This window comes from Mastacembelus armatus, chromosome 7, assembly GCF_900324485.2.
Source record: "Mastacembelus armatus chromosome 7, fMasArm1.2, whole genome shotgun sequence".
In the NCBI taxonomy this organism is placed as follows: Eukaryota; Metazoa; Chordata; class Actinopteri; order Synbranchiformes; family Mastacembelidae; genus Mastacembelus; species Mastacembelus armatus.
Genome location: NC_046639.1, coordinates 16,834,654 through 16,852,764, shown reverse-complemented (window position 1 = coordinate 16,852,764; position 18,111 = coordinate 16,834,654). Strand labels below are relative to the sequence as shown.

Below are 18,111 nucleotides of genomic sequence, written 5' to 3'. Positions count from 1 at the left end.
TTTTGTAAGCAAACTTGGTGAAATATTTAAGGACAAAAACTTATCCTTAAAACATGTCACTTCATGGTTCTAACATTTAAATGTTTAATTTAAAATTAAATATTTATTAAACATATGTTACAAAATGTTGGACCAGTGAGAACCCTTGAAAACCCAATTTTTTGCAGGTTAAGACTGAATAACATCCATTGTTTTTTAAAAAAAAAAAAGCATTTTTTCCTCCTTGGCAACTGCATCCTCTATTAAAATAAACCCAATATAAATACTAAATCACAAATGACAGCAGGTAGTTTGACATCAGTTTTATCAGCACTGACTGAACATGTTTTAATGACTAAATGGAGGCAACTTATGATAATATTCCAGAAACATTTCTTCCATTGAAAAAAATGTAACTGTTCCCATTGGCATAATTTTATCTGATATGGTCAAATGTGTGTTTTATTTTATTTTCCCTTAGTATTGCAGAACTTTTATGCTGTAAATTCACTGGAAGGTAACTGAGATAAGCATAACAATTCCAACTACCATACACACTATAACCCTAACCTAAAATTTGTTCCTGAGCACTACTTCAGGAACTGCATCCTCTACCAGCCTGCACCATTTCTGTGTGGAGCTGGGTCTCTGCCATGTCTGGGTGGGTTTTCTACAGATACACCTCCTTCTTGCCATAGTCCACAGACATATGCATAAATTGCCCAGTGTGGATGTGAGTGTGAATGCTTGTATGTCTCTAGGTGTAAACTCTGTGACGGACTAGTGTCTTGTTTGAGGTCTACCCCACTGTTTGCCCAATGAAGGGTCCCCCCCTCTGTACAGGATAGACAATAAAGCTAATAGATGGATGGATCTTTGTGAACATGTTGAGAATGAATGCCTGAACACATTTAATTACATACTAATGCCTTTGTTGAAGCCCAACAAACCTGATCTAGTCCTCTTAGAGTTCTTCCATGTGGCTCCAAAACCTTTAATGAGCCAGCAGTTATTTGAAGATAGTACACTGGTTTAAGCTTATCAATCTGCACTTAAATAACTGCTTATTTAGATTTTATGCCACCACATGAAAAATAATAAAAAAAAAAAAAACAAGGTCTTTGTTCATCTCTCTCTTTCTGTGCATAATTCTGTATTCATGTCCTATAAGTGAGTGGAGACAATTCATTGCCAATAGTGTAATAAACTGTCTAATAATCAGCAAGTAAAGTCTAAGAGCACCCAGTGGTTTCATCACTTCAGTCTCTCAGCAGTAGGTAGTCTTTGATAGTCTCTGGTAAAGGAAGCTCTTTTACAGCAGTGGGGAGGAACTGAGCTCCAAGACTCTGCCGAACAGCACAACGTGCCAGAGAGCGAAGTGTTGGAGCCTGAGCCACCATGTTGGTCAGCCTCGCCAGCAGCTGGGGATCCTTACTCAGCTCCCTGGGAAGGGTGCCGTCAGCCCGTCGGATCTCAAATCGCCCTGCTGCTCGGCACAGTAGCTCCAAGCACTCCTCCTCCTGTTCAGTGCCCAGGCCCCGAGCCAAAAGGGCCACTAGTCGGGAGATAGGGGTCTGGCCCTTGAGGTTGGTCACATGGACCTGGGCTCCATAGTCTAATAGCACTTTGACACTCTCCAGGTTCCCCTTCATTGCTGCCCAGCTCAAAGGAGTGTCATTATTGTAGTCACGGGCATTGGGAGAGGCCCCACTTTCAAGCAGGGCTCTCACACACTCTGGGTTATCTTTGAAGGCAGCCCAGTGAAGTGGAGTATCCTTGTTGCCATCCAGGGCATTTGGCTGGGCCCCATATTCCAACAGCAGCTCCACACAACCCTCATCCTTCTCTGCTGCATAGTGCAATGCTGTGCGGTTATATCCATCCAAAGCATTTACCTGATGAGAAAATTCACAATTCAACATTTTTAATCATGCAAATGCACTGACTGGTAGGTCTTGGGCACATACAATAATGAGGGCATCTCCAAGAGAACCTATTATTTGACTACTACTATTTCCATGGCATACTAAAGGCATTCAGGTTATGTAGGTTTGCATGAGAAAACAGCTTGTAAATTCAACACTGCTCAGAACAAAGCGTTTTTTTTTGTTTTTTTTTCAGAAAGTTGGACAGTACCAACACTTCCAACAAATTAATCTAATCTCTTGTTGAATTTGGATTACACTTGATTGTGTAAAGGTCATTGAAGACATACCTCTGCACCTTTCTCCAACAGCAGCTCCACACAGTCAGCATCGGCAACCATACACGCACAGTGCAGGGGTTTAAGTGTGCCATGCATCCGATTTATATCAGCTCCCTTAATCATACAGGAGATAATGAAGTTAACATAACGGATGACACAGAGATATTATTCACTTAATGTGAAACTGGAAGACAAGCAGACCTACCTTACGAATGAGATCCTCGACATTGTCATGTGGGAATGAGCGGATGGCTGCGATGGTGCGGATGAGCCGCTCAGACAGGGAGTATTTACTTTGAATGCTTTGCATGATGTACCACATAGTAGAGCTCATGTGTAACAGAGGACCATGGCACCCAGACAGGGGTGACACTACAGTACACTGAAAGATATTTTTTGAGAAGTTGGAGTTCGAAACTGTAGATCCCTGAGTATTCAAAACTGTCTGTTGTTTGAATATAGACAAGCACTCATTTGTCCACCAAGTGTTTGTGGAGCAACCAAACGGTGATTACCCTGAAAAGTGTTTTGTTGCAATTTGGAGCAAAAATAGAAATAAAAAATAAAAATCTATTATATTTATGGCAGTATGTGACCAGAATGATCTTAATTTCATTTAAGACATTATTATTGTTAGGAGTTGTTTATTAATGCTATATGAAACAGCCAAACATCGTGACTAGGAAAGTACTTCCTGTTCTAAAGATCAAATTCTCCCGTCCCAATTTAATTTACAACAAATGCAGCATTTTTTAACTTCCTTAAACTTTATCATCTTTGGATTAAAGACATTTTCTGGAACTCGTATCTCCTACTATCTAGATATTGTATGCTGGTACTGTTATTCATCTCAGACCCTGCTGTTTTTTATGTAGTTGAAGTCGCCGGTAAGTTACCGACATCAGCCTAGCATGTAACGCTAGACTAAACGTAAACAAATGACTGACATTGACAGCTAACATTAGCTAGCTTAATTGGTAAAAACATAGCCACAAAAACAGCAGCACAAAAGTGTGCAAAAACGATGATGGCCGCTCAATTACGGGTGAGCGTTAATGTAAATCACAAGAGCCCCCTAGCTAACAGGCTTTCACTGACGGGCGGGTCCAGCGAACATTTTCACCAGCTGCTAGCATCAGCTCAGCTAGCTAGCAAGCTAACGTTAGCGAAGAACAATCGACACTCAGGCGAGAAAACCGATTGACATTCATTACAAATAACGCCAAAATGACGCCTTTCGCATCAAGCGGGGATTTATTACCGGTGCTGACGAGTTAACGTACCGTTTAGGGTCCACGGTTCGGGCTCAGGGTCTGACAGGTTACCGTGCGGAGCGTTGGCTGCTCTGCTCCACACAAACACAGCGTCACCGCTGTAGCCACGCCCTCTTCCTCGTTATTGATCAGGCCCGTGCCAGAGCTCTATTTATTCATCGATAACGGCAAATCACTCCGCGTTTTCTTTACATGTCGGCTTATACCGTCCCTGACCGGAAGGTAAATTTGTACCAAGTGAACTTACCTTCCCAAAATAGACACGTATGGCCTTGGGAGCACGGCAGGCATCCAGTGACATGCCAGAAAAGCCTCCAGCTCATGTCCATGTGAGGAACACTGGGAGATACACAATGGACACATCTGTCAAGACTGGGCTGGTCAACAGCTGAGCGCAAACAGACCATAAATAGTTCCCTAAAGTCATTATCTTATGTTCCGTCTTGGACTGTAGCTACTTGCACTGAAGTCCGTTTGGTGGAAGTAGTTCTGGGATCCTTTACTTAGGTAAAAGTAGAAATACCAATACAAATTTTACTTAAAACACATCAGTATTTACAGTCAAATATACTCACAGTACCAAAAGTAAAAGTACACAACAGCACACCTCATATTAATGCATTAAATATTACTGGATCATATTTATTGATGTATTATTGTGTTCATCAACTTAATGTTGCAACTGGTAAAGGTAGAGCTAATGCTAACATATATGCTTATATATGTTAGTTAACATGTGTTAGTATCTTTTTCTCTGAAATGTAGTGAAGCAGGAGAAAAAAGAAAAATTGGCATTAACATTTCAAACAAAAGGTCAAACATTCCTTTGCTCCTTCCAGTTGTGAAAGAAAACATATCACAGACCAAAATAAGTTATAAGAAAACAGCAAATTAACTTGTGACAGAAATGATTTGTTGCACCATATAAATTTATCCAGTACTCCACTGAGATTCCAAGCATAGTTTAGTGTGTGTTTAGTGTTCTAAAAGGGCCTAAAACAGAACAAACTGACCCAAATCATGTAAGGATACAAATGTCTATCATACTAAAATGATAAAAAAATTTTCTCTCAATTTCATTTTGAAATCTGACAACTACAATCTGAGCATAGGTCAAAACCTTTGCTATAATGGCTCAAACATCACCCAAAACATGATATCTTAGTAGTACCTGCTGGTCAGGTAGAAAAACAAGAGAGCTGAAGATGTTTTTAAATCCTTAAGGCTTGGATCAGCTTAGCCAATGCTTTAAAATTGTTTTAAACTGAATTCACTATCAATTCATACGCATGAAACCTGTTGGATGTGTGTATGTGTATTAAAAAAAAAAAAAAGAAAAAAAAAAAAGAAATGTGACACCCCCAAATCCAAATCAAAATAATTTATTTTTGGTGACATTTCATACAGTTCTAGGATTGTGTCTCAAACACTTGGTTGATCCATTACTATATTTCCTTTCACCACCCCATCCCAAATTAACAGAAAATAACTCAAACGTATGGAGGGGGAAGTGTTTCCTGTAGGTATTTGCAAGCCTGTCAACATCAACCATATGCTTCTAAAATGATTTCACATTACTCATGAGTAAGATTCTTTTTAAAAACAAGTTAGTGCATTTATTTAAATTATACTAAACTAGCTGCTCATACTCAATGAAAAAAAACCAAAAAAAACCAAAAAATATAACAGCCCCAGTGATTGGCTACTCGTTTACTGCATTACTAAACCCAAAGTCAATGCATCAAGTATTTTCTCTCAGCTGACATCTCCAAACAGTATATAAATGTCATATGCGTGATTTTATTTTGCCAATGCGATTTCACACAACTTTGGGGAAACCAGCCTACCAAGATTGGGAGAAAAGCGCTGCACATCAGAATTAAAATAAATAAATTTAGAAAGCAATACATACAGTGAGTCAAGCTTCAAAAAGTATCTAGGTCAAACTGTTTTTCAAAAATAAAAAAAGGAAAGAAAAAAACAAAACAAAAATAAAGAAAAACAAAACAGCAAATTCACCCTAAAAGCACAAAACAATCTGGTGGATGCCTGCTGTCAAAAGCCTTTCTCTGTAAAAATCACACATCTAGAGGAGGATTATTATATATAGCATAGGCAACTACACCTCTACAGCTTCTTCTTCTTCTTCAAAAGAAAAATCCAGTTTCATTGCGCCAAAAGGTTCCCCCAAACTACATTACTTAGCAGACCTCCTCAATAAAAATCAAAACCTTATCCTAACACACTACAATCATAGGCAGCTGGCACATAGCAAGTGAAAATATTCCAATTCTCTTTATACCCATGACTTGGCTGCCAAACGTTGTGTAGCTATCATCTTTACCTAACAGCATTCTATTTTTGACACTATGCCAGTGTTAAAAAAAACAATTCACAGATATGAGCTTAACCTGGATATCCTGTGATGATGTAGAAAAGCCAAACCCTCACCTAAACCATCAGGTGCATCGAACAGTCAAATCTCAGCATTAGCCTATTCTTAATTCTTTTTTTTTTTTTTTTTTTTCCCTCATGAAAAACACAACCCTACTACGCAAACAAACATGTAAACAGAGAACCTGACTGATTATCAACATGACAAATCTGAACCCATTGAGTGAATGCACCCAAAAATGTTTCAGCAAAGATAAAACTTAACATGAAAAGTATCGGACCAGGCTAGCAGGTTCACCGTGGCTAACGGGCCAGCGCGTACCCCAAAAGTGGATTTCGGCTTCAAACAAAACCACACATCTGACTGCGGCATACATCAACAGTTTCTGACTTGTGACTGATACGATTTAAGCCAATCATGAACCAAGATCAAAATACCACCATAGAACACATTTCATTAATATACATTAGAAGACCACACTGTCCAGTTCGAGGACAATGATTCTGAATCTCTTATGTAAAAATCATCCATTTCATTACATCAGTGCAGCAGCACACTGTAGCACTTATTTCATATGGTTAACAATCAATGCATACACAGACATCAGTCAACCCGTCAATCATACTTGCAACCCTAAGCACATGAGAAAAAAAAAAAAATTATGTCTCATTGTGTGTTAGTAATATCTTTGTATATGTACATGACATATATGCATGTTCTTTTCTTCTTAGTGCATATTGTTCTGGCAGACCAACATTTATTCTTTAAAATCATAAAAGGTAGAGGGCCATCTACAGGGCCCAGCATCCCACCTCTCCTTAGCAGAACATAAATGAGATGGCCTCCAGATAAATCACACTTAAATTCTTTTAAGCATAATGTTGGAGGCCAGAGATTTGTTTTTTTTTTTGTTTCCTTTTCAAATCACTTGTCAAAGTTCTTCAGATGTCATTCTGCCCATTAGTCCTGGATGCCCCGGTCTTATTGTCGTTTTAAAAGCTTTTCATTGGACAAGATCCAGGGAGATGGTGGCTACCATAATGTTGTTGCTTTTATGTTATTCATTTTTATATAATTATATATATCCATGTATATATTCATACATCTTTTTTTTTTTATTCATAAAGTTTTTACTTTGGCGATACTGGGGGGATATTCTGCTCTTTGCCAGTGTGCCTGTAGCCTCCCTGGGGGGAGCTGCGTCGGGCCGGAGCCGGGCGCCTCTGGTCCCGGAACTTGAGGCCTGCTGTGCCTCTGGGGCCGTTGCTGCGGTAGTAGCCTTGAGAGTCACGTTCACGTGGTGGTCGGCTCTCCTTGTATTCCCATCCCCCCTCCCTGTCATGGCCTTTCTCTTGCTTGTCTCCAGGACCACTGCTGGAGCCCGGCTCTTCAGCCTTGTTCACGCGCAACTCGCGCAATGGCTGGCCTGAGGCGGTGCCTGAGGAAGCCGGGGCAGGGGCTGCAGGGGGTGGGTCTTTAGGTGGCCGTTGGCACACCTCTGCATAGCTGAGCTTACGTGGCTCCTGGAAAAAGACAAAAAACAATCTTAAAATATGTAACAATCCCCTACATTAATTTTTATGATTTGGCTTGCCACTCCTTCAGATCTCATAATCTTAACGCTCATTGGGGTAGGAGTAAACGTTCCGGACTTGTGGTGGGAAAGGGAGAGAGGGTGGGAAAGCAAGACAGAAATACAGAAGAGAGAGAGAGGAGGAAGAGAACCAAAGCCAGAAAGTCCACTACCTCACATCCCTCTATGCGCAGAAGATCTCATCATCAGGAGGGAATCTAATGTGAACTGTTTATGCCAAGTACCAGATTCTCACCTGTGCAGAGGTGGGAATAGTGGCTGTAGCAGGGGCTGGCGTGCTGGGTACCGCTGGCGTGGAGGCAGCAGAGGGCTGAGGCCTGGAGCTAGGCACAGGCTGTGTGGAGGAGGCGGGGGAACTGACAGTAGTTTGAACAGGTGTGCGTGGGGTGGCTTTTTGAGCTGGGATCTCTGCACGTTCGGCCCTCTTCTCCTGACGAACGACACTGTCAGAACAAGTGTTTCAAACATTAGACTTACCATTTTAACTTTAATGCAGGTATCAGATTACAAAATACAGTGAAGTGAATTGCAGTTATTGGGAAAGTCATACCCAGGGGCTGAGGGTCCAAGTGGTTGCGCAGCAGGTTTTGCTGCTGCCAGTGCAGGACTGGAGACAGCGACAGCCTCCTCTGTGACTGGGCCTTGGCCTGAACCTGGGCTCACAGTGGCTTCTTTATTGGCATGTTCCGTCTGTAAAAACCAAAGTCTCCCTCTCAACAATCCTTTCAGCACAAAATATCCAAGTGATGTACATACAGTTTCAGCGTCTTTCACTTACCTTGTCCCTGTACAAACCGCGTACAACATCTGACATTCGGTTTTCTAGAACTGGCTCTCCCTGTGTACTGACCACGCAGCCAGGAAGAGGAGGGAAATTGGTGGCAGCCAAGTCAAACTTGGGTGGGGAAACCTTGACCTCTGCTAGTGGCACAGGCCTCTGAAAGAGGAAGTAGGGCCCAACAAAATGATCATGAGATGGCTGATGTTTTAAATATAACATCCAAACTCTTCTGGCAACATGAAACTGCTATTTACCGCAATCCGTTCATCATCTCGCCTCCTCCGTGTTCCTCTGTAGGTTGTGCTCCGTCTGAAATGCAAATAAAGGATCCGTCAGTGACTCAACATTAGTAAAGTGTGACTGATCAAATCACAGCGTATGAGCAGCAGCCATTGGTCTCCGTTACAAATCGGTCAGTAACTAAAAGCAACAGCTGAAGCTGGTTTACCTTCCACGTCCGGCCATGCTGCCATCATCACTGGGATCCAAAGAGGAAGAAGACGAGGACAAATGCGGAAATGCAGTGTTCAAGTCGGAAGCTGCCTGGACTGAATTAGTGGTCGTGGATGTGCCGACAGGAGCTGGAGGCTGCGGGCTGCGTGGTCCAGTCAGACTCTCCAAAGAGACAGGAGTTATGGACGCTGGGGTCACCTCGCTTGTCCTTACCTGGGGCTTCACATGGTTTCTGTCACAGTGGAGAAAAGGAAAATAAGAACAAGGTCAATATTTATTTAAAAAGCAACAACAAAAAAAAAGATCATGAGATAATAGCAACCAGTGTTTCCTGCAGTCTTTTGTTTGTTGGGAACATTTTTGTCTTATGAGTTTTAGAATCGCATCTCAATGAACATGTCACCCATAATATGCTATTGTCAGGTGGCAATGCATTTGCAAGCATAAGCACACAAAACACAACCCTTCCCAATAGTGCTCAATCAAATATAAATGTGTATGACTGCTCTTTCATGTATTGGAAAATGTTCAGCAGTTCTTAATAGTTGCACAAATCCAAACTAACAGGCTGTAACACATTAAACCCATGTGTGGTCCTACAGGTGGAAGCTGTGTTTGCATGGAGATAACCAATCAATCACAGCAATTATGGGTTTTTAATTAGAACCGACGACAATAATTCTATATAAAAACAGTTATAGTTACAATTTGTGCGACATCCTTCAAAAATGTTTAGATAGTGCAGGCTCAAACGTGACTGAAGTTCAAAAGGAAACACTGGTAGCACCAACTCAAACATGAAACTTTTCTAAAACGAGAGAGCATGCAGTGTGACTTGTAGACATGCAGAGATTTGTTGAATTATATTAGTGCTAATGATTGGCTGAAGCACAGGAGACTGACAACATACATTATTGTATGTTAAGCAACCAATCATAAATTCATTAAGTAGAGGTGACAATGGCCATGTAAGACCTAGACAAGCTCCTGATGTGTTAACGCACCAAAAATGAAACTTTGAGACAGATATTGTTTGTCCAAAAAGTGTTTCACATGAACAGCTTTCATGAGTCTTTGACCCTCAGATCTGACAATCTGAATTCTCACTGGGATTGGAGTGAAGCATTTGACTTTGGAAGTGAGGGGTAGAAAGAAGTGGGGGGAAAAAAAAAAAAAAGAGAGAGAACCAAAGCCAGTTGCTCCACTCCTTTAGCATCATGATCTCGTCAGCAGGTCTGACCTGGAAAAAGTGCAGTCTTTTTGAAGTTGCCTTTTTCACTGTATAAAAACTTGCAAATTTGTCATCGGTAATACAATTGCTGACAAAGGCACAGTACAAACAAAAAAAATCCACATAAAATTGATGGTTAGTCGTGATGGGAAGAAGCTGTTACATGTAATAACTTAAAAGCAAAGAGAATATTTTGATGCCAAGGCGGCGATAACTGGAAAAAGCCAGGTGCTCAGAATCAGATAGCAGCTTTTAGTAGGCAAGCCTACATTTAACAAATGACATGACAAATCCAGGATCTCTGTTACCTGGCAATAAACATTTATCACACTGATGAAAAGGATTATGGCCATAAAAATCTGACTGGCAGAAGGCATAGGTCCCGGTATGGATTTAGTCATTTGCTGCTGCAGTATGGTAAGAGATGAGGGTAGTGATGAAGCTTATTATACAGTGTAGTGGTGGTACCTGAAGGCATTTATTACATTCTTTCTTGAATAGAGGGGGACACTGTGGGGACAGTAAGAAGACAGGGAGTGAAGAACAGTTCCCTAGTAGGGTTAGATTATCTTTAGACATAGCTTTACTGCAGATGATCTGATGTTCACTGCTCAACTTCATGCAAACAACGATGGTAAAACATTCCCATTAGGATATGTTTATGCAAGTAAGCAGACTTAGATTTAGGTCAAAACTAAAATGAAACAAAAAAAAAACAAAAAAAAAAAAAAAAAAAAACTCAGAAATGAACAAACAGCAGCTGGAAAAAAAAAAAAAAATGTCCTTACCGGTTTCTATTGAATGGGCGAGTGAGATTAAGAGAACTGGAGCTAGGTTTGTAATGTCCAGCAGAGCCAAATCCATTCACAAAGCTGCTGTTGGGAAACGGTGCCTGCACAAGAAAAAAAAAAAAAACAAAATAAAAGAAAGAAAAAAAAAAGGTTGTATTAAACTGGGCACTAATTACCTCACTAGCTCACACAAAGACCTGAAAATAAATGTATCATATTAATTGTTGTATGTTTGCTCTGGGTATAGAACTGCTTTTGACTATCTACTCAAGCAAATTAATGTCTTTAACATAGAAAAGAAAAATTTAATTGCAAGAAGGAAAAAGATTCATTTGAATTCACTCAGCGTATTATTCTTCGGACGACACAAGAAAGTGGAAATTCATCAGCTTGAAGGGTAAATTCCAGAGTAGGTCTGCGTTAATGCTAAGTGCAGAACAGTTTCTCACCAGGGGAGTTTCAAAATATGGCGCAGGTGAAGGTGCCCAGGTGGGAGGCACGATGCCGTACACTGGGTACTGCTGCTGGGGGTAGACATGCTGCATGTAGAGTGGAGAGCTGTACTGGGACTGGCTCTGGGACTGCTGAGCATACAGGCTGCTGTCCATGCTACGGTAGCCATTCTTTGCAAAGAATGTGTTGATGGCCTTTATCCTGGCCTGACAGCAGGGGCAGAAAAAAAAAAAAACATAAAACAATGACAAACTTTACAAATAGGCCTTTTTAAAATCACATTTTATTTGGACTCACCATGATGGGTTTTCCCTGAAATATTTTTACTTCCTCTCTCAAGTACTTGTATGCCTATGGGAGAAAGAGAATTGCGAGACAATTCATGCTGCAGTGTCTCAAAACTCAAGACAAGGTGAGGAAAAGTGAAATTTGACCAGCTGTACCTGTTGAGCATCCGTGTCTGATTGGAATGTGATGTACCAGTTATTGTTGTGTGCAAACTCAACACTTATCACCTTCGGACAGTTGTCATTTTTGAAAAGCGACTCCACTTCCTGTGGGTTTAAAAACAGTGTCACAGTTGACGTAACCTTAAAAAATTTAATGTTTCTGACATGTTTACTGCCACATTGTATTTACCTCAACAGGTGTGGTTTCAGGGACCTCCCTCAGGATGATAATGCACCGCTTGTGATTCGGACGCACTTTTTCTCCTTTCTCATCAACTTGGACCATAGGAGAGGCTGAGGAAAATCCAATGTATTTAAAGTTAGATGCATCTAGTCTTTGCAGATTGTCTTAACATGCATCAGCCTTGAGGTTTCACTTACATCTCAACACATCCAGGATGAGGTCCATATCAGTAGTGAGAACCTTGATGCCCTCCATGCTGGCTATAGTCCAAATAGGGACAAACTGGTCGCTGTCCATCTGGGACATCAGGTACAAATCCTTAGAGAGGTTTTCTCTGAATCACAAACCAACAGATCCAGGTAGATTAGCCTTCTCTTAAATTCTACTACATAAAAATGTGGTTGGTGTGCTCGTCTCTTACCGCGAGAAATAAAACTCCAGCTCTTTCTTCAGGGACTCTCTGAGAGTTTCAGAGGAGATTGGCTGCTCATCTGTTTTGGGATCCACTGTGGACCACAACCAAAACGTCAATCGTGGATAAAGTGACATCATCTTATATTAAACTCATCTATAACAAAGATGACTGATAAGCATATATCAGTCACTGGTTCTGAGGGATGTTCGTTATTTGGTGGTGTTCACTTCATTGCTCATCTGACCTGTCTCAACCTCATCCAACAGAACTGCCCTGTTCTAAAATCTACTTTTACACTTATATGTCTATGATGCTTTCTGCTGACACTGGGGTAAAGGTGTTAAATTGTATTTTTATGTGGTCAGAGTCAGTGGTGGTAATGTACTGGGATTTATTATATTCAGTTGCATTTCTAATACGCTGCCCTCCTAATGCAAATATACAGGAAGGACAAGAATTTAGAAAAGCCTCTCAATATAATGTAGCCTAGTACAAAACCACCTCTGACTTCAGTAATAAACAGGTAAATTTATGTATTTCGGGCAATGTCAAAACTCTAAACTTCATATAGAGAGAAGCTGTAGTCTCTATGATACGCCTAACACCCTCACAGTAGACAATTATTAAAATGATTACTTGGCCAACCCATTTTAACAATAAATTCTGCTTCCCTCACGTGACATATGTTGACCATGACTTTCCATAGGGTGTAATATGTAAGTCATGTGAGTATTATTGATGTGGTGAAATTTGTTTATGAGCCACTTTGTGGCTCTGCTTGGCATAATTCTGTGGCTCCAAAGTCTGAGAAGATAACCCATACTAACATCATCATCAGCCTGGACTTAGAGACACTTCTGATTTATAAGTCGAAGCATGTGCTCCAAACAGAGGTGTATGAGTTTGAAATAAACCTATGCCTTCCTCACAATATTATTATTGAGATTATAAACAACTTTTAAACAGAATCATCTTGAACTGCATCCAAAGTTGGCGTGGGGAGATGAATGCATGTGACGTGACTGACCTGAGGTCCCCGTGGTGGACTCAGCAGGGGAAAATCCCAACTCTGGAGGGTCCATTCCATTAACTGCTATCTCAGCTGTTGCTGTGGAGCTGCTATCATCCAGGGCTGTGAATCCCACAGAGTACTGCTTGCACCCAGCAGACGAAGGCTCAGAATAACCTGAGAACAAGGTACAGTGTTCCACTCAGAACCACCAGCACATAGCCCCCCTTCTTCAACTTGTCTAGTCTTTGCCTTTGCATTTTGTTTATACATTAAAAAAGTTTAGATGTATACGGAAAGGGCAAAATTGATTGTGTTTACAAATGAATTTAAACGTAAAATGAGTTCTGACTTTTCAGGTGGATATTTAATGTGTTTAATACGTGCTTATCTCACCCCCACTGATGTCTGAGGGGGGCCAATGAGGGCTGATGGCAACAGCCTCGCTGGGGGCCACAGGCATCTCCTGCCACACCTTGGCATTTGGGTTCAAACCGGCGCCCTTAGAGGTGACCTTCAAAGTAGAAACAGCAGGATCAGAAATTCAGTTTTAATCAACATTAAAAACAGAATGACAGTTGTTGAATCGAACACTTCAAAAATAAAGGGGGCGGGACAAAAAAAAAAAAAAAAAATCAATGTGCATAAAATTTTAAAACACTCCACAGTATGCTTGGAGGATATCCAGTTCCCAGTTAAAATACCAGCACAAGGATTACTGTTTATAACTAATACTGTGCAGAGGAGTAATAAAACATATTCAGTACATGTAACACTGACAGAGGTCTAGCAGTTTTCAGCAGGAATTCTATGTTGTAAAGTAGAGACTTTAAGACAACATGATAACATGACATAATAAGAGTAATAGAAAATTAACAACAAACCATCTAGTAGCCTAACCACAAGTATTCTGATCTAACCATCATGCATAATACACTTCACCAATCTAGAAAACTCACACTTGTAAAAATTAGGAACTGTGTGACTATACAGTTTTGACAGAGCTAACCTGTGTATGAAACACAAACACAGTACGTTCAAGTACTGGCTATTTGTCAGCAAATTTTGTTCATTTTGTTTATGTAGGTAAAGTTCTGTAGTTATGCATTTGTACTGAGTGAGTAATGGCAGGCCCACTATAACAAACAACGTACATCCAAAAACTAGGCACAGTTTTAATACAGAAAAGGGTCACAACCAATGATCCATGCAGGGTTAAGAGTGTACAGTTTACAGCCAATTATCACCACATCTGCTGAGTTCACTAATTAACCTTACATTGTAGGGGGGGTGGGAGGGACAGTGAAACAAATCATTCAGGATGGCGAGAGCACCTGCATACTACCGGGCCTCCATAGTATATAATCAGAAACCAGAGAGGTACAATGACATGTAGCCAAGAGGGGCCCTATGATCCCCTGTCAGAGACCACTACCCCGCTGACCTGAAAGGACAGAACGACTATGAAAGCTCAGTGTAACCAAAACATATGCACTAATAAATGTTTAACACCGAGCAAATCAATAAATCTACCTTCACTAACATTAACCATTTTGATGCACATTATTCAGGGATGGCCCCTGACTCTGTACCAGCAGGACTGGGGACTGGGAGGAGAAATCCTGACCCTGCAAAAATCTGTGGCCAAGAATAGATCACATACTGTACATATTAAGGCATACAGATAGTGATGTGAAAAGGTTGACAGTTGTACTTTAACTTTGAAACTGTCAAATTTAATACCTGCTGCTTTTGACACTGTCACTCCAACACCTCACCCCCCCCCCCCCCTATTTTTTTTTTCCTCCCCAGGCCTGACAACAACAGCTGTCAGTCACAATACGCCTCAAGGCACGTCTCCCCTCCGATCACACAGGACTGGATGTGCCACACGGCTAGGCCTCGGTGTCATTCAAAACATTTATGCGCCGTGCAACTTAACGCATGGTTACAATGCGTGCTCCCGTGCCACAGGCCGTGCCGAGCCAGGCTCCGTCAGCTGACCGCGCTGCTGCGTAGCACAGGCCGGGTCTTTGCAGCGCTAGCTCGGCTACCTAGCGTTGCGATTAGCCTGCAGGGTGAACGGCCGCTCATCCTTTCGTCCAATAATCGAAGTATCGATCGGGTACTAACTGAAAACAATTCAAATCAATAGTTCCCAGCTTCAAGCAGCACTGCCATCACTGTGGAGCCGTGTCATAAGTTAACTTACAGGCTAATGATTACTCAGCAAACTACTTAATGAGCTTGCCTGGTACCGTTACAGCTAAGCTAAGCTAAGCTAGCGTTATCAGGCTAAAGCCGAGTGCATAAAATCACCTGTGCGGCTCCGAAAGGCATTAAAGATTATATCACCTGCTATAACGTTACTACAAGTGAGCGGTCGTGCAAGTGCTGCCATATGCGCCTTTAGTGAGGCTGCTTTCGTGCCACAGTATCACCTTGTGATTGAACACATTCGAAGAAGGTTATGAAAACAGTCCAAGTTGATTAAATGTGGATTAAAATATGTGTCGGTGCATTTTAGCTGCTGTGTGATCAATAGGGGAGGAGGGGGGAGGAGGGGGTGCTGTGCTAACAGGTCTCCAAACAGCAGCAGGCTTTTAGCCGGCTAGCTGCAGAAGGCCTCACTCACCATGCCGCCTGTCCCTCCCTCGCCCCCCAGCGGAGCCTCGTCCTTCCCACCGGTCTTCGGTCCCGGGTCAGCCTCCTCCTGCAGCAGCGGCGGCTCTCCGCTCTGGTCTGAACTCATCAGCCGCTCCTGACTCACTTCCACCCCGTCTCGTTCTCCCGGCCCCCGCCTGCCACCACCTCCCCTTTGCGGAACACCGTGCTGGGTTCAGCAGTGAGTCTGGTTCTCTCCGGTCCGAAACTAGCTTCCTAGCGGCTAACGCTGCAGACTGGCGACTTAGCAATGAATCAACCAGGCGGCGGACGACAGCTAGCTCAATGAATCAAACGCACACGCTAAGATACCAATGGCATACGCGACGCCGAACCATCACTCTTCTTAAACCACCGTCCCCGCTGGCGTTTCATCAAATATCACCCCACACACCGGTTTCGTGAGGCGCATTCCCAACCGGGCGACCGGAGCGGACACTGGGGACACGCACCTTTCCTCAGCGCAGGCACACAGTCCGCCGACGTCCCAGCTGCCACCGCGAGGTCTCGGTGACCTCTGTAGAAACCGTTTCCTTTTCCGGATCCAGACTGCATCTCTACCCCGTGTTTGCGTTGCTGTGCAGTCCGCATCTCAGTGTTGAAGTCTCTGATTTTATTTAATCATATTACTCTGTTAGGTTTTTTTTTGTTTTTTTTTTTTTTTTTGCTGCAGCCTGTTTATAAAATGTAATTTCATCTCCTTTATTATAAAACTAGTAAATTTAAGTCAGCCTGTAAACTTTTACACGCTAATGATTTGTTTATTCTCAAAAATGAAAAAGAAGGACCTTCTTACTTCTTTGTCTGTTATTCCAATAACATGTTGAATTAAAAAAACAAATGTTTATGCCCTTAACAAGAATAACACATGATATATATAACGCATCCTAATGGATAATAACATACCTTAACAATCAAACATCACCTGCATAGCACGTCTGTTGATTTACTTGTCATAGCACCACCTTGTGGTTGAAACAAAAAGTATGTCTGAATTCATTAGTGCAGGTTGTATTATTGCACTGCACATATGAATAACAAGGTTGAATTTAAACTACTTGGACTCAGTAAATTACTTTTCAGATCTGCAGAAACAAACGTCTTCTAGATTTTTACCTCCCTTATATTAAAAAAAGAGGAGGTTGTTTAAACAGAGGTCCAACTTTGTCATCGATTGTCTATGCCAATGTTTCAAAATGAAAGATTTCATTATTTCTACCTGATAAAGGTGAAAAACGGGATGTACAAACACATGAAGAGCTTATTTTATCTGATTTTTTAAGTTGTTTTAAGTAATGATTCTCTAAGTCTCTCTAAGGCCTTGTCATAGGCACCATCAATCCATTTAGAAAGGTAACCCCGTACTAAAACCTCTTCTTTTTAACATCAATGATTTATTCTCAAATCTTCCTCAGAAGAACATATTCTCCTCATGCTTTAAAACTGGCTCGATGGAAGACCTTGTTTAAATGGTCTTGGATGAAAACTACTTGTGGTCAACCAGGCGTTTGGTGTAAATAGTTGTTTGTAACTCAGACCTATATTTAATTAATGTAATATCCAAATTCAACATGTTATTAGAATAAAGAAAAAAAGAGGTAAGTCTGTTTGCTTCTCCTTTTTTATCAAGAATTTCTGGGTGACCAGCAGCAGCATACGCGTTATGGGGTTGAAGTGCTATTTACTTGATCATTCTCACAGATGAAATCAAAATAGTATTTTAGAGAGGCTCATTTGTGTGAAGCTTGCCTATTTTAAAACATGATATTTTCTCATGTTCTTCAATTAAGGCTATGATATGTACAGTACTATATAAACAATGGCACTTAAAGTGAGGATACTTCTATAACGAAGAACATAAAAAAAGCCTAAATCAATCTAAATGTCTCAATACATTTATTCATGTGCTCTGTACTAACCATAGAAAACTTTATGTGTTTGTTTTTAAATGTTAATGTGACATTTTCTTCATTTGTGTTCAACTATCTGGACTCCATTTTCTAGTAATATTAGGTTCAGGTAATTAAAACCATGGTTTATGTTGATTACCAACATGTGGTGTCAAAACAATGGGAGAGCTGTGATGTAATCAGATGCAATCACATGCAGGAGATAAATCACATAAAACATTTAAATTAACCCTAAAAGGTTCAAAGATAGGTCACATAATATTACACTGATTAATAGCCATGTCTTATTGGATTATCAGTGTAGTAGATAAAATAGATCCATG

At 41.1% G+C, this 18,111-nt stretch overlaps 2 protein-coding genes across 6 annotated transcripts; both read right to left on the bottom strand.

Annotated features, from left to right (window-relative positions):
• Window positions 1-202: 202 nt before the first annotated feature.
• Window positions 203-3,658, bottom strand: asb8 (ankyrin repeat and SOCS box containing 8). 4 transcript variants are annotated; one of them, XM_026332992.2, is made up of 4 exons: window positions 3,469-3,658; window positions 2,391-2,701; window positions 2,195-2,299; window positions 1,239-1,874 (listed from the first exon to the last, which is right to left on the bottom strand). In XM_026332992.2, exons 2-4 carry the CDS (start codon window positions 2,517-2,519, stop codon window positions 1,239-1,241), a joined length of 870 nt encoding a protein of 289 aa, XP_026188777.1. In that variant the 5' UTR covers window positions 2,520-2,701; window positions 3,469-3,658. The 4 variants fall into 4 exon arrangements, with proteins under 4 accessions (XP_026188778.1, XP_026188779.1, XP_026188777.1 ...); XM_026332991.1 differs by having other exon boundaries at window positions 2,391-2,567; window positions 3,469-3,656; XM_026332993.1 differs by having other exon boundaries at window positions 203-1,874; window positions 2,391-3,654.
• A 1,167-nt stretch (window positions 3,659-4,825) lies between these two features.
• Window positions 4,826-16,383, bottom strand: larp4aa (La ribonucleoprotein 4Aa). 2 transcript variants are annotated; one of them, XM_026332622.1, is made up of 17 exons: window positions 15,850-16,383; window positions 13,611-13,728; window positions 13,233-13,391; window positions 12,212-12,296; window positions 11,988-12,124; window positions 11,797-11,900; window positions 11,601-11,711; window positions 11,455-11,508; window positions 11,154-11,363; window positions 10,702-10,805; window positions 10,382-10,423; window positions 8,678-8,914; window positions 8,484-8,538; window positions 8,227-8,385; window positions 7,999-8,138; window positions 7,684-7,891; window positions 4,826-7,377 (listed from the first exon to the last, which is right to left on the bottom strand). In XM_026332622.1, exons 1-17 carry the CDS (start codon window positions 15,964-15,966, stop codon window positions 6,985-6,987), a joined length of 2,433 nt encoding a protein of 810 aa, XP_026188407.1. In that variant the 5' UTR covers window positions 15,967-16,383; the 3' UTR covers window positions 4,826-6,984. The 2 variants fall into 2 exon arrangements, with proteins under 2 accessions (XP_026188407.1, XP_026188409.1); XM_026332624.1 differs by lacking the exon at window positions 10,382-10,423.
• Between the last annotated feature and the right edge of the window lie 1,728 nt (window positions 16,384-18,111).